At 43.2% G+C, this 12,012-nt stretch overlaps 1 protein-coding gene across 4 annotated transcripts in view; it reads right to left on the bottom strand.

Moving 5' to 3' along the window:
* cabin1 (calcineurin binding protein 1) overlaps positions 1 to 11,654 on the bottom strand; it is a 52,263-nt gene extending 40,609 nt beyond the window's left edge. For 2 of the 4 annotated variants that reach the window (XM_032579493.1, XM_032579492.1), the window contains exons 1-14: positions 11,464 to 11,653; positions 10,171 to 10,226; positions 9,988 to 10,080; positions 9,786 to 9,899; positions 8,574 to 8,708; positions 8,275 to 8,455; positions 4,606 to 4,735; positions 4,367 to 4,516; positions 3,901 to 4,199; positions 2,572 to 2,749; positions 2,360 to 2,493; positions 2,046 to 2,284; positions 1,311 to 1,383; positions 88 to 275 (exon numbers count right to left, since the gene is read on the bottom strand). In XM_032579493.1, the coding sequence (XP_032435384.1) occupies positions 88 to 275; positions 1,311 to 1,383; positions 2,046 to 2,284; positions 2,360 to 2,493; positions 2,572 to 2,749; positions 3,901 to 4,199; positions 4,367 to 4,516; positions 4,606 to 4,735; positions 8,275 to 8,455; positions 8,574 to 8,708; positions 9,786 to 9,899; positions 9,988 to 10,080; positions 10,171 to 10,173 (1,917 nt within the window). In that variant the 5' untranslated portion in view covers positions 10,174 to 10,226; positions 11,464 to 11,653. Of the gene's footprint in view, positions 1 to 87; positions 276 to 1,310; positions 1,384 to 2,045; positions 2,285 to 2,359; positions 2,494 to 2,571; positions 2,750 to 3,900; positions 4,200 to 4,366; positions 4,517 to 4,605; positions 4,736 to 8,274; positions 8,456 to 8,573; positions 8,709 to 9,785; positions 9,900 to 9,987; positions 10,081 to 10,170; positions 10,227 to 11,463 lie in introns of all 4 variants that reach the window. The other 2 variants (XM_032579490.1, XM_032579491.1) reach the window with 2 other exon arrangements.
* Positions 11,655 to 12,012: the final 358 nt, after the last annotated feature.

Below are 12,012 nucleotides of genomic sequence, written 5' to 3' on the forward strand. Positions count from 1 at the left end.
GTCAAGAAGACGAAAAGAAATTTAGCATTACATATCAGCTCTGGCGAGAAAAGTGAAAAAGACAAAACCAGGAAACTTGGATTTTACCTGCAGGGCCAAGAATCGTGCTTTCAACCAGTAGACCCGCACCATGACATCCAACCAGATGCTCCCAAACAGATCTCTTTGGGACGAGCCGAGGGCCAGGATTAACAAGTCGCCATGGAAGTGTTGCCCGGGAAACTCGGAGTCGGCCGTCTCACTGCTGGGACCGCCGCAATTTCTTCTCGGAATAACTGGCCAAGACAGAACAACATGACTGGAAACCAAACATAAAGAATAGCTAGTGGGAGGGTAAAGGTTCACTTGTTTCAGTATGTTTTAAAGGAACAGTTCAGAATATTTTTTGCTACACTTCGATCATGAAAAACAAATTTTACTCTACTACTTTAAAATAGTCTGAGCCTATGATGTTTTAGAAATTTAAAGGTTTGATTGTTTTCAATTAATAAAGGATAATCAGGTAAATCCAAGACCTTGGACAAATTACATCACAGTAAAACCTCCAGAAAATTATGAAGGTTGTTGCTTAGGAATTTCTAAATAAGATTGTGCTGATATTTCAGAATAAAACATGTTCCCATCACTTTGGAGTCGTTTCAATATGTAGACAATCCTGTGTACAGAAGTACCTAAATGCACCGTAAAAGTTCGGCTGTCAGAAAATCTAGTCAACATGTCTGGTACGGTGCAGCACTTAAGGCTGGTTGAATGATTTAGACCTTAGCTAAGCTTTCCTCCAGTACCAGCGTTACTTACATTTGGGGTTGAAGTTCCTTCTGGTGAATAATTAAGTTATTTGTTGAATAATGCTGACAAACCTTTGGTTTAGGCCTCATTTCTTTCTACATTGACACTGTTTTGTTTTGTTGTTGCGTTTTACAAGTTGCACCACAAACCGTATCTGTGCACTTAGCTCCACACTTAAACAGCATGTGTTCAACCTTAAAAACAACGTTGTATTCATTTGGTACACATGGGGGCCAATCCGAAAGGTCTCTTCTGAAAAGTTCTGATACATGTGTTAATTGTTACCAAATATACGAAAATACATTTAGATTTACCAACAATCCAAAAGAACATCAATTACAGGGTGTCTGCAAACTTCAGTAAGCTACATTTGAGACTTTAAGAACGTTATCATTTTAATTTTAGTCCCACTCCTAAGCAAGTTAAACATAATTTGTCAACTTGTTTTGGGATTTTTCAGCAAATTCTATCATTAAAAAAAACAACCATCTGACACCAAGTGAGTGAAAGCACCAGCTTACCAATCTTCCCTTTGTTGTGCAACCATTGCTCCAGCTGCAACTCCATACAGGCCAAGCTCATTGTCAACATTTCCTGTACAGAACAAAAAAGAATATCTATTGAAAGAACAAAAGAAAGGTGTGAAAGAGTAACCAGACCACTGAATTACCAACCAAACTGCTCCATAGAAAATGGCTCCCTTTAGCTCTGAACAGCTATTGCTCTCTCTCTGACTTCACCGATACTGAAAATAGGTACTCTGAGTTGTTTTCCCACTGTAACAACATCCACACTGAAGAGTATCATCAGCACAACCTGATACTGCCTACTTACGATGCATTCATTGACTGCTAAAGGAAAAAACATTTTGAGTTTGAGTCAGTAGATCTGGAAATTATTGAATTTGGGTTATCAGTTCACATCCCAGCAGAGCTCCTGACTTAAATAACACATACCAGATGTACTTGACACATTTCACAAATATATAAAAATCAGCTCAAAATCTTTCAGATTCTTTATTGAGGGCTGTTTTGACAGAAGTAATCATAATTGTAATTTTGCTGTATATATTCCTTATTTGATGATTTGGCCCATCGCTAATTTTGCTAAACATTAACCATCTTGTTGCAAGACCGCATGGAAAAGTTCTCAGTAACTGATACCTGAAGTTTGTGCCACCTTGGTAGTTTTGGTCGAGATAGGAATTTAACAAGTCTTTGTTTTTTAAGGTTGCTTGGTTTATTTATTTGGTTTACCTGGATGTGCTGGTTGCTGCAGTCCCGAAGAAGAGGGTTGGGGAGGCCCATACTGTGTTTCCTCCAGGTCTGATAAACCTCCAGCACCACAGAGGTCAGCCCCCGCGGCCACTCCTCCATGAACTTCTGACCAACCGCTTTCAGGTAGCGCATCATCAGATCCAGGATGCCACCGTTGCTCAAATTATTGAGCAAGAAGTTGTGAACATCTTGTTGCTCTGACAAAGAGAAACAAAAAGCTGTTTCACTTATCAATGGGTTTCGATGCAGAGACTGCCTCCACTTTAAAGATGTACAGTACATAGATAATGTACCAGACTCCATGAGTTCAACGGAGTCGGCTGGTAAGCAGCTTCCGTGAACAGGCTGAACGTCATCCTTCCCGTCACACTGCGTCTCAAGATTCCCCAAGCTCTCGTCGTCATTGTCGGGATCAAACTTCTTGAGCCTGAAACAGATCAGAAAATAATGTCACTAAATTTTTTTTTTTTTTATATTTCGGTCTTGACGTTTTACCTCAACCTACCTGGAAGGTAAGTATTTAAAAAGCAGCTCCTGGAAATCAATCTTCTCTTCCTTCTTGCATTTTGTGTTTCGAACACGTGCCGAGCGACGCTTGGCCGTCTCGCCGCTGTCCTCCACCACACGTCTTCTCTTTGGAGCTTTCTTCACTTTATCTGCCAGGGAAATGTCCATGCCTGCAGCTGTACACATAACAGAATATTATAAAACAACGACACACCGGCTTGCTAGAGTCTTTATTCTACCTCAACATTCCCAGATTTTGACACATTACAAACAATTTTGTCTGCATTTTGTTGGGTTCTTGTGTGATTAACCGACACAAATTAGTGAAGTAAATAAAAAGAATGCATGAGTGACAAATAATTTTTACAAGGAATCATGAGTGAGAAGTGTGGCCGGCATTCGTATTTAGGTGTGTTCTAAATTAGGGTTGGAATGATTAACCAGCTTAATCATGATTTATCAATAATTGAAATAATCGTCAACTAAATCGGTAATCAAATAATTGTTAAAAAGAGTATACAGACTCAAAAAAAAAGGTTATTTGCTGAAACAACACCACCGTCAGAGCTGTGATAAAACCAAAACTGTACAAAATAAATATCTACTTTGCATTGAAGGTAAAAACACCCAAAACACTTCAAGTTTTAGCTTTATCCAGCTCAAATTGACTAAAGAAATAATACATTATCGTATTTTGGGAATTTAAATGCTTGTTATTTAAAAAAAGGAATTGGGTTTTTATTTGCATCTTTTAATTTATATCTAATATTGTATGAAAAAAGTTTAAGAGATCAAATAAAAAATTTGTAGAACGTGCCAACTTTTTAATCTGACTAATTGATTAATCCATCAAATGTCAGAATAATTGGCAGAATAATCAATTGCAATTATTAGTTGCAACCCTATCCATAAATGCATGTTTGGTCATTAAATCTGACTGACCTGGAGATATATTGCAAAAAACCTAAATGGGGAAAAAATGTCCCAATTGCATAAAGTTGGCACTGACATGCCCCCTGCAGACATGCTGCTGTTATTGCAGCAAAACGTGCATCAACAGCATACTAATCCAACGGCACTGTATACTTCTCAGAAATTAATTTGAAAAAAATTTGAATTCATACATAATTTTCCTTCCACTTTTAATGAACTACCTTGTGTTGGCCTACCTGCAAACTCCAACAAAGACACAACAGTTTGTAATTGCAGCATGACAAAATATAAGCAAAAAAGGATCAAGAAGTGTGAAAATGAAGAATTACAGAATGTTAGTGTAAATCAGTGTTGTGTTTTCCCAAAAGAGATTATGTAAACCAGCAACGCTAACCAGCAGGGGGAGCTGTAGTTGTGATCTCCACGGTCGTCTGACTAAGGGTGATTTGAGGCTGAGAACCCAGCAGGACGGTGGGCTCACTGAAGGCCACCGGCGGCAGGGACGAGCTGGGGCTGCTGAGCACCGTGGCCAAGCCCATGCTCACAGGGCTACTCGGCTGGGGAAGGTTCTGGGGGAAGGTGGGGTCGCGGTACGCCGACAGGTCGATTCTGCAGCCCAAACTCGGCCGTGGAGGTTCGCAGGTCGTCTGATGTTTGTACATTGCGAGAAAGCTTTCGCCGACCTGCTTCCATCTGAGGTTAAACAGAAGAGACTTCAAATTTAAACATAAAATAAAAAATACTCATTGGAGAAACAAACATTTCTGCTCATGGTTCAATCTAAGAAGATCACCATTTCAAATTCTTAATTCCACTGGGACTACTTTTTCTAATTCGAGTAATTCAAAACAGAAACTAACGAGAGGCAGTGCATGGGCTGGACCAGGACGAGGTCTGGTTTCGGTTCACGGTGAGAGAGAGTCTGTCTGCGCCTCCTTATCTCCATGGCCTCTTCAATGATGGATCTGCGCTCTTCCTCTTCCACTTCCACATAGTGAATGGACATATCGCTGCAACAATTCACAGCAAAATGCATGAAAACTTTCAGTGCTGCGCAGATTTAGACCAACGGTATGTTGCAAATATGAAAGACTTTTACCATTTTGTAAACAACTGCATCGTATCCCTCTTCAAGCAGGGCTGCTCCTTAAAGATTTTTTCCTTCAACACAAGGCCTTTAGTGTAGCAGTGGTCCTTCTCCAGGGCTTTGGCAATGAAGTATAAACAATCTGCAAAAATGCAGGTAAAATTTACCTTTCTGGCTATATTTAATTTTTTACACTATCAAGGGAAAAATGTCTCGCTTCGTTCCCTTCAGGCAGATCACATAAATTTTTAACAAACGGTATCTGGAGTCCTCAACAAAACTAAGAACGTGATTTGTGCACCCAATAACGAAGAAATACCCTCTTTTCCTCCTTGCACGGTGAGCCAAACTGGACTAAAGGTAATCAAATCTGGGCTATTCTCTCAGAATTAAAGTGTTTTTAACCCTTCACACTGACATTCAGCGTAAAAGAGAGAACATGTGTTCATGTTACCAGCTGAGATTTTCAGAGATATAACAAGAGTAGATGGAGTAAAGCCGTTAAATTTTATAATGTCCGAAAAGCAGTAAATTCATGAGGCTGAAAAACAACAATTTTCCAGCCTCATAAATCAGCGATGAGATTTATAACAAAAACAAAGAGCAAACGCCTAACATTAGCCCAGCACTAAAGCAAACCACTCAGCTTTAAAAGGTCAGCAGCAGGAGCGGGTCAAGAGTTTAAGACTGCAGCTGAATGGTCAAGACAGACAGACAGACAGGTGTCTTTAGACACAAAGTAGAAATCTGTGTTGGTTTCAATTGATGTACATTACAGCAGCTTTTAACAGGTTACTCAAAATTTGAGACAAAATTTCACTTTACAGGCCTTTAGATAATAGCCTTCTGTGCTCGCCATGGATTGTCCATAACGAACACCATGTTCAAGCATAAGGGTGTCCATATGTGCACTTGGCACCAGGACACCCTAGGCCGCAGTTCGATGATCGACTTTGTCATCGTTTCATCGGATCTGCGGCCGTATGTCTTGGACACTCGGGTGAAGAGAGGTGCGGAGCTGTCCACTGACCACTACCTGGTGGTGAGTTGGCTCCGGTGGTGGGGGCGAAAGCCGGTCAGACCTGGCAGGCCCAAACGTGTTGTGAGGGTCTGCTGGGAACGTCTGGCGGAATCCCCTGTGAGACGGAGCTTTAACTCCCATCTCCGGCAAAACTTCGAACACGTCCCGGGGGAGGTGGGGGACATGGAGTCTGAGTGGACCGTGTTCCGTGCCTCCATTGTCGAGGCGGCCGATCGGAGCTGTGGCCGCAAGGTTGTCGGTGCCTGTCGCGGCGGCAACCCTCGAACCCGCTGGTGGACACCTTCGGTGAGGGATGCCGTCAGGCTGAAGAAGGAGTCCTATCGGGCCTTTTTGGCCTGTGGGACTCCGGAAGCAGCTGATGGGTACCGGCGGGCGAAGCGGCATGCGGCTCGGGCGGTTGCTGAGGCAAAAACCCGGGCGTGGGAGGAGTTTGGAGAGGCCATGGAGAAAGACTTCCGTACGGCTTCGAGGCGATTCTGGTCCACCATCCGGCGTCTCAGGGGGGGGAAGCGGTGCAGCACCAACACTGTTTATAGTGGGGATGGTGTGCTGCTGACCTCTACTCGGGACGTTGTGGGCCGGTGGGCAGAGTACTTCGAAGACCTCCTCAATCCCACCAACATGCCTTCCACTGAGGAAGCGGAGCCTGGGGACTCTGGGTTGGGCTCTCCAATCTCTGGGGACGAGGTCGCCGAGGTGGTTAAAAAGCTCCTCGGTGGCAGGGCCCCGGGGGTGGATGAGATCCGCCCGGAGTTCCTTAAGGCTCTGGATGTTGTAGGGTTGTGTTGGTTGACGCGACTCTGCAATGTCGCATGGACATCGGGGGCAGTTCCCCTGGATTGGCAGACTGGGGTGGTGGTCCCCCTGTTCAAAAAGGGGGACCGGAGGGTGTGCTCCAATTATAGAGGGGTCACACTCTTAAGCCTCCCTGGCAAGGTCTATTCAGGGGTCCTGGAGAGGAGGGTCCGTCGGATAGTCGAACCTCGGATTCAGGAAGAGCAGTGTGGTTTTCGTCCTGGTCGTGGAACGCTGGACCAGCTCTACACCCTCGGCAGGGTCCTGGAGGGTGCATGGGAGTTCGCCCAACCAGTCTACATGTGTTTTGTGGACCTGGAGAAGGCGTTCGACCGTGTCCCTCGGGGAGCCCTGTGGGGGGTTCTCCGGGAGTATGGGGTACCGGGCCCTTTGATACGGGCTGTCAGGTCCCTGTATGACCGGTGTCAGAGTCTGGTCCGCATTGCCGGCAGTAAGTCGGGCTCGTTTCCGGTGAGAGTTGGACTCCGCCAGGGCTGCCCTTTGTCACCGATTCTGTTCATCACTTTCATGGACAGAATTTCTAGGCGCAGCCAAGGTGTTGAGGGGATCCGATTTGGTGGCCTTAGGATCTCATCTCTGCTTTTTGCAGACGATGTGGTCCTTTTGGCTTCATCAGATCGTGATCTGCAGCTCTCGCTGGAGCGGTTCGCAGCCGAGTGTGACGCGGCCGGGATGAGGATCAGTGCCTCCAAATCCGAGGCCATGGTCTTGAGCCGGAAAAGGGTAGAGTGCCTTCTCCGGGTCAGGGGGGGTGTCCTGCCCCAAGTGGAGGAGTTTAAGTATCTCGGGATCTTGTTCACGAATGGGGGAAGAAGGGAGCGGGAGATCGACAGGCGGATTGGCGCAGCGTCTGCTGTCAAGCGGGCGCTGTACCGGTCCGTCGTGGTGAAGAGAGAGCTGAGCCAAAAAGCGAAGCTCTCGATTTACCGGTCGATCTACGTTCCCACCCTCATCTATGGTCATGAGCTTTGGGTCATGACCGAAAGAACGAGATCGCGGATACAAGCGGCCGAAATGGGTTTTCTCCGTAGGGTGGCTGGGCTCTCCCTTAGAGATAGGGTGAGAAGCTCAGTCATCCGGGAGGGACTCAGAGTAGAGCCGCTGCTCCTTCACATCGAGAGGAGCCAGTTGAGGTGGCTCGGGCATCTGGTCAGGATGCCTCCTAGACGCCTCCCTGGTGAGGTGTTCCGGGCACGTCCCACCGGGAGGAGGCCCCGGGGAAGACCCAGGACACGCTGGAGGGACTATGTCTCTCGGCTGGCCTGGGAACGCCTCGGGATTCCCCCGGAGGAGCTAGAAGAAGTGGCTGGGGAGAGGGAAGTCTGGGCCTCCCTTCTGAAGCTGCTACCCCCGCGACCCGACCTCGGATAAGCGGAAGAAGATGGATGGATGGATGGATGGAGGCCTTTAGATACTTTAACATCAAGTTAATGTATCTAAACTGTAGTTCTGTTTCCATTGTCCATATATTTGCGCAAATTGGAATTATGAGAACAAATTTGCTTAACGGAAACACGTCAATCTTGAAAAAAACACGTATTTTGATAAAAGGTTTTTGTGGTGGGATGAGGTGGGTTTTCAGCTGTATTGAAATTAGTGTGGTTTGCAAAACTGCAATGGAAATACTCTTCATGTCTCACAAGTTGTGTCATTAACAACCAGATATTGCTACTGGCAGAAAAGAAGACGACAGGAAGTGATCGGAGGACAATAGGCCTTGTGACTTGGTATCAAATGCCTAACCTTAAAGGTCGGTGACAGGGATCAAACATCCACTTTGGGACATCCCTGGAATTGAGCTCATGATGATGTGCATTACTTACAGGTATAGTCACTAAGCGTGTACAGAATAGTGATGAGGTTGTCCAGGCATGGCCAGTGGTCCGGGTTGCAGTGCAGGCCCTCCTCAAACGCGTGACGCGCCAGAGGTATGCGAACAAGTCGCACAGCCACCTGACCGATTTTATACCACATGTTCACATCAGTCGAGTCCAACATGACAGCCTGAAAAGAAAAGTAATAATATATATTTATCAGTACTATTCACATCAATTAAAAATTTAAGCAAAGCAGCGACATGAACAAAAATATTTAGAATTAACCGTAAAAGTGGAGCGTTTACCTCCAAATAAAACTCCATTGCTTTCTCCAAGTCGTCCCGGGATGCAGCCATAGTGGCAAGGTTTTTAAAGGTGGAATATTTCAGCATCAGTCCAGGATGCTTGAGACCCACTCTTTGATCCTCTGAGGGCAGTGCCTGAAATATTAGATAGTATAGAAAATTTAACGACAAGGGCAAAGCACAGAAACGGCAATTCAGCAGTCATACCACAGCATTAAATCACCAGTTTAGAAGCATCGGGTTACAACTATATACAGCACCTTAGTAAAGTACTCATAGGGTTAAACTTTTTTCATATTTTCTCATACTACAACCACCAGAATCAATTATATTGGTACTTTACACGGTATGTCAGGAGTGCAAACTTGTGAAGTGAAGGAAAAACTATGTGATTTAAAGGTTTTTCTTATTTGCTTGTTTTTTTACGAGTACAAATCTAAATGCGGCATGTATTTATACTCAACCCCTTTTAGTCCGATACCCCGAAGTAAAATTAACTCTCTAATTACTACATAAAGTCCAACGTTGTGAAACCTAATCTCACTGTAAATCAGTAGTGGACATACTTCCACTCATCCACTAATCTGCCAATAGCAAAGCTAACTTTTCGTTTAGCTCTTTAGCATTTTTGCTAACTTTGGAAATGTTTAGCATACTGACTTTCCCTTCATTAATTTTTCAGGATAAATCCTAAAGCACTAATTTAATTGGTGATTTTGTAAATTTACAGTCGGGTAAAGTTCGACATCTGTGAAGTTTTGATCATCGATTTAAAAAGTCCTCAAGAAGTTAGACGTATTTATTCTCTTATTTTGGAGAATATGAAGGACATTTTTCCAGGGCATTTAAATAACATATCTAGTATAAGTGGATCTTAGTCCCACCAAAAAATAATGCAGATTTTAGTTGTAAGACCTTAAAAGAAGAAGTGATTTTTAGGCACAGTGCTGTGGGATGCATTGTTAACAACTAAAATATACTGCTTATGTAAAACTGTATAGTGAAAAACATTTGAGTTAATAGGTGCACTTAAAAACTGTCAAAGGGAATAGTAAATTTTATTAGTAAAAAGAAAGAAAAAAAACACAGTACATAAACAACATTCAATTTAAATGCCCAAAATGAACATCGACAGCTAATTCTGTAGGTTAGTAAGAGTGTGACCCTTAGCAGAATCATCACGCTTTGTTTAATGCACCAAGATGAGTTTACCTCTCTGAGCAGTGGCGTTTTAAGCAGCTCATGGTAGGCCTTAGCGGACTCCTCAAACTTGTCATGTTTCTGGAGATCCAAAGCTTTGTGATATAAAGCAAAAGCTTCGGCTTCCTGCGGAGGTCAATTAAAGGTCAGAAGAGGTCATTCATTTCTATCCAAAGATCGGCGTAAATGCTGTCCGGCGTCATTCAGTCGGTACCTGAGCCTCTTTCGTCCGACTCTTGCTGCTCCTCAGCGGGTCCTGACACTCGTCGGCGGCTGTCAAAGCAGCATTTAGAGCCGCAATTCGAATCTGTAAAGGTCAACGGCAACAAACTCATTAGCGACAACAAATCCCATGACATGGTGGGCGGGGCAAAGCAGAATATTGAGCGCAGCTTACCATTTTAATGTCTTTAAAGCAGGCTCTCTGCTATTATGGCGAATGTTCGACTGGTTCTGAAGGTTTGAAAAAATGATACAATGCGAGTCAGAAATTTACATACACTCATTAAGGCTGAAATGATGATAAAACATACAACAAAAAATACATCTTTAAATTTAAAATCAATTTTCTCAATCAAGTAGAGAAAAGTGCTGATACATATACATGCACCTCAACTAATATTTGGTTTAATTGATGCAAAGAAACCACAAACTTTCAGTTTTCTATCATTTTTCTAACTGGATATTTAAACTTTCTTCTTACCCAATGTCTAAGGGCTCATTTAAATTGTATGGTTTCTCCTGCTTTTAGTCATGTAATTCCTAAACTTTCAATAGCACTGAAGTCGGGGCTTAGGAGAATTCTGTGAAATTTTCAAAAGCAGTTCTCATGTTTGTTTGGGACGTTTCCACCATCTTACCAATCTTATTCATTTGAAGATGAACTGTCATCTTCAAATGAGTATGAACTCGTTTAAAGACGAAGATTAAACTATTCCGTCATAAAAACTGACCAAACAAACAAAACAAAAAAAACCCTCTTAGAAGCGCCAAGGTTTTCAGATTCAACAACACTGTGCCAACTCTCAAGCATGGTAGTGGGAGCATAATGCTATGGTTTGGAGTGCTGTACAAACTTATTGGAATATTAATTTGGGACGATCTCCAGGTTCTGCAACTTCTGGACCCCCGCTAGCTGTTGTAACAGTACAATGACCCCAGTTAGGTCGATTTTATTCTTTAAAAAAGAAATATGATCATGTCTGTTTTTTCTAACATTAACCGTTTACTGTAGTTATGGATGAATTCATTGTAGTAGATCTAATAGATTTGTAACATTCAATAAAACAGCCATAATCCAATACCAGTTCACTAGTGAGTTATTCACTCTATTTACTTGATAATAATAGCCCCAGAAGACACACCAAACAGAGAATTAAAATAAAAGGACAAGCCGTATCAGCTAATCGACTAAGCTAACTTTACCGAATTGTCCCTTCAACTAGCCTGGCTAGCATAATGGCAGCACACTTATTTCAGTATTTGAATAACAGAACTACATCCCCGAACACAATGGTTGCTGATTAGTTTAGACTATAACTATAATTCACATAATATAGAGCAATGCTCTACATTATGTGAAATTACAGTAATATAATGCTTTGCTAATTGTGCAAAAGCAAATTCAGGGAGCTAACATTAGCTTGTGTCTCACAGAGCAAATCATCGTTTCCTAACCTCTGTAACTTACCGTCCATCGTCGAGGCACCTGCTTTACTTTTCTGACACATCAGCGGGACATTAAACAGACGCGGAAGTGGTTATATTTCAGTGATAAATGAGAAAATCAACTTTATTCATCATCCTTTGTTGCTGGAAGTCATGGACCCCGGGACGTTTGCAGCAGAAGACGTTTGCTACCCGCCAATTAGTAAAATCCTCGGTCATTGGTCAAGACTCTGCGAGTGTATAGATGTAGCCAATGAAATGCTTCGATACAAGTAGAATTTCATAAACAACAGAGAAATGTGGAAAGTGGGTACGCACTATTCCTCATCCGGGAAAGCAAATCGTTACGCCGGATTGGTTTGCCCATATTTCCCAGCAGGTGTTCTTTAAAGTTAAAACCGGAGAATCATCTTGACCATGTCACTCATATTGCGCGTTGTGGTTTTTGATATGGGCAAGATGTCTCTGACCTTCTCTTGTCAGAAAAATGCTTTGTCTCCGTTTAAAACGAGAACTCCTCCCACTCCACCTTGTCAGCAGTTCTCCCTAGGTCCTCCCTCGGCTGAGTGTT

Source organism: Xiphophorus hellerii, chromosome 12 (assembly GCF_003331165.1).
Source record: "Xiphophorus hellerii strain 12219 chromosome 12, Xiphophorus_hellerii-4.1, whole genome shotgun sequence".
Classification (NCBI taxonomy): domain Eukaryota; kingdom Metazoa; phylum Chordata; class Actinopteri; order Cyprinodontiformes; family Poeciliidae; genus Xiphophorus; species Xiphophorus hellerii.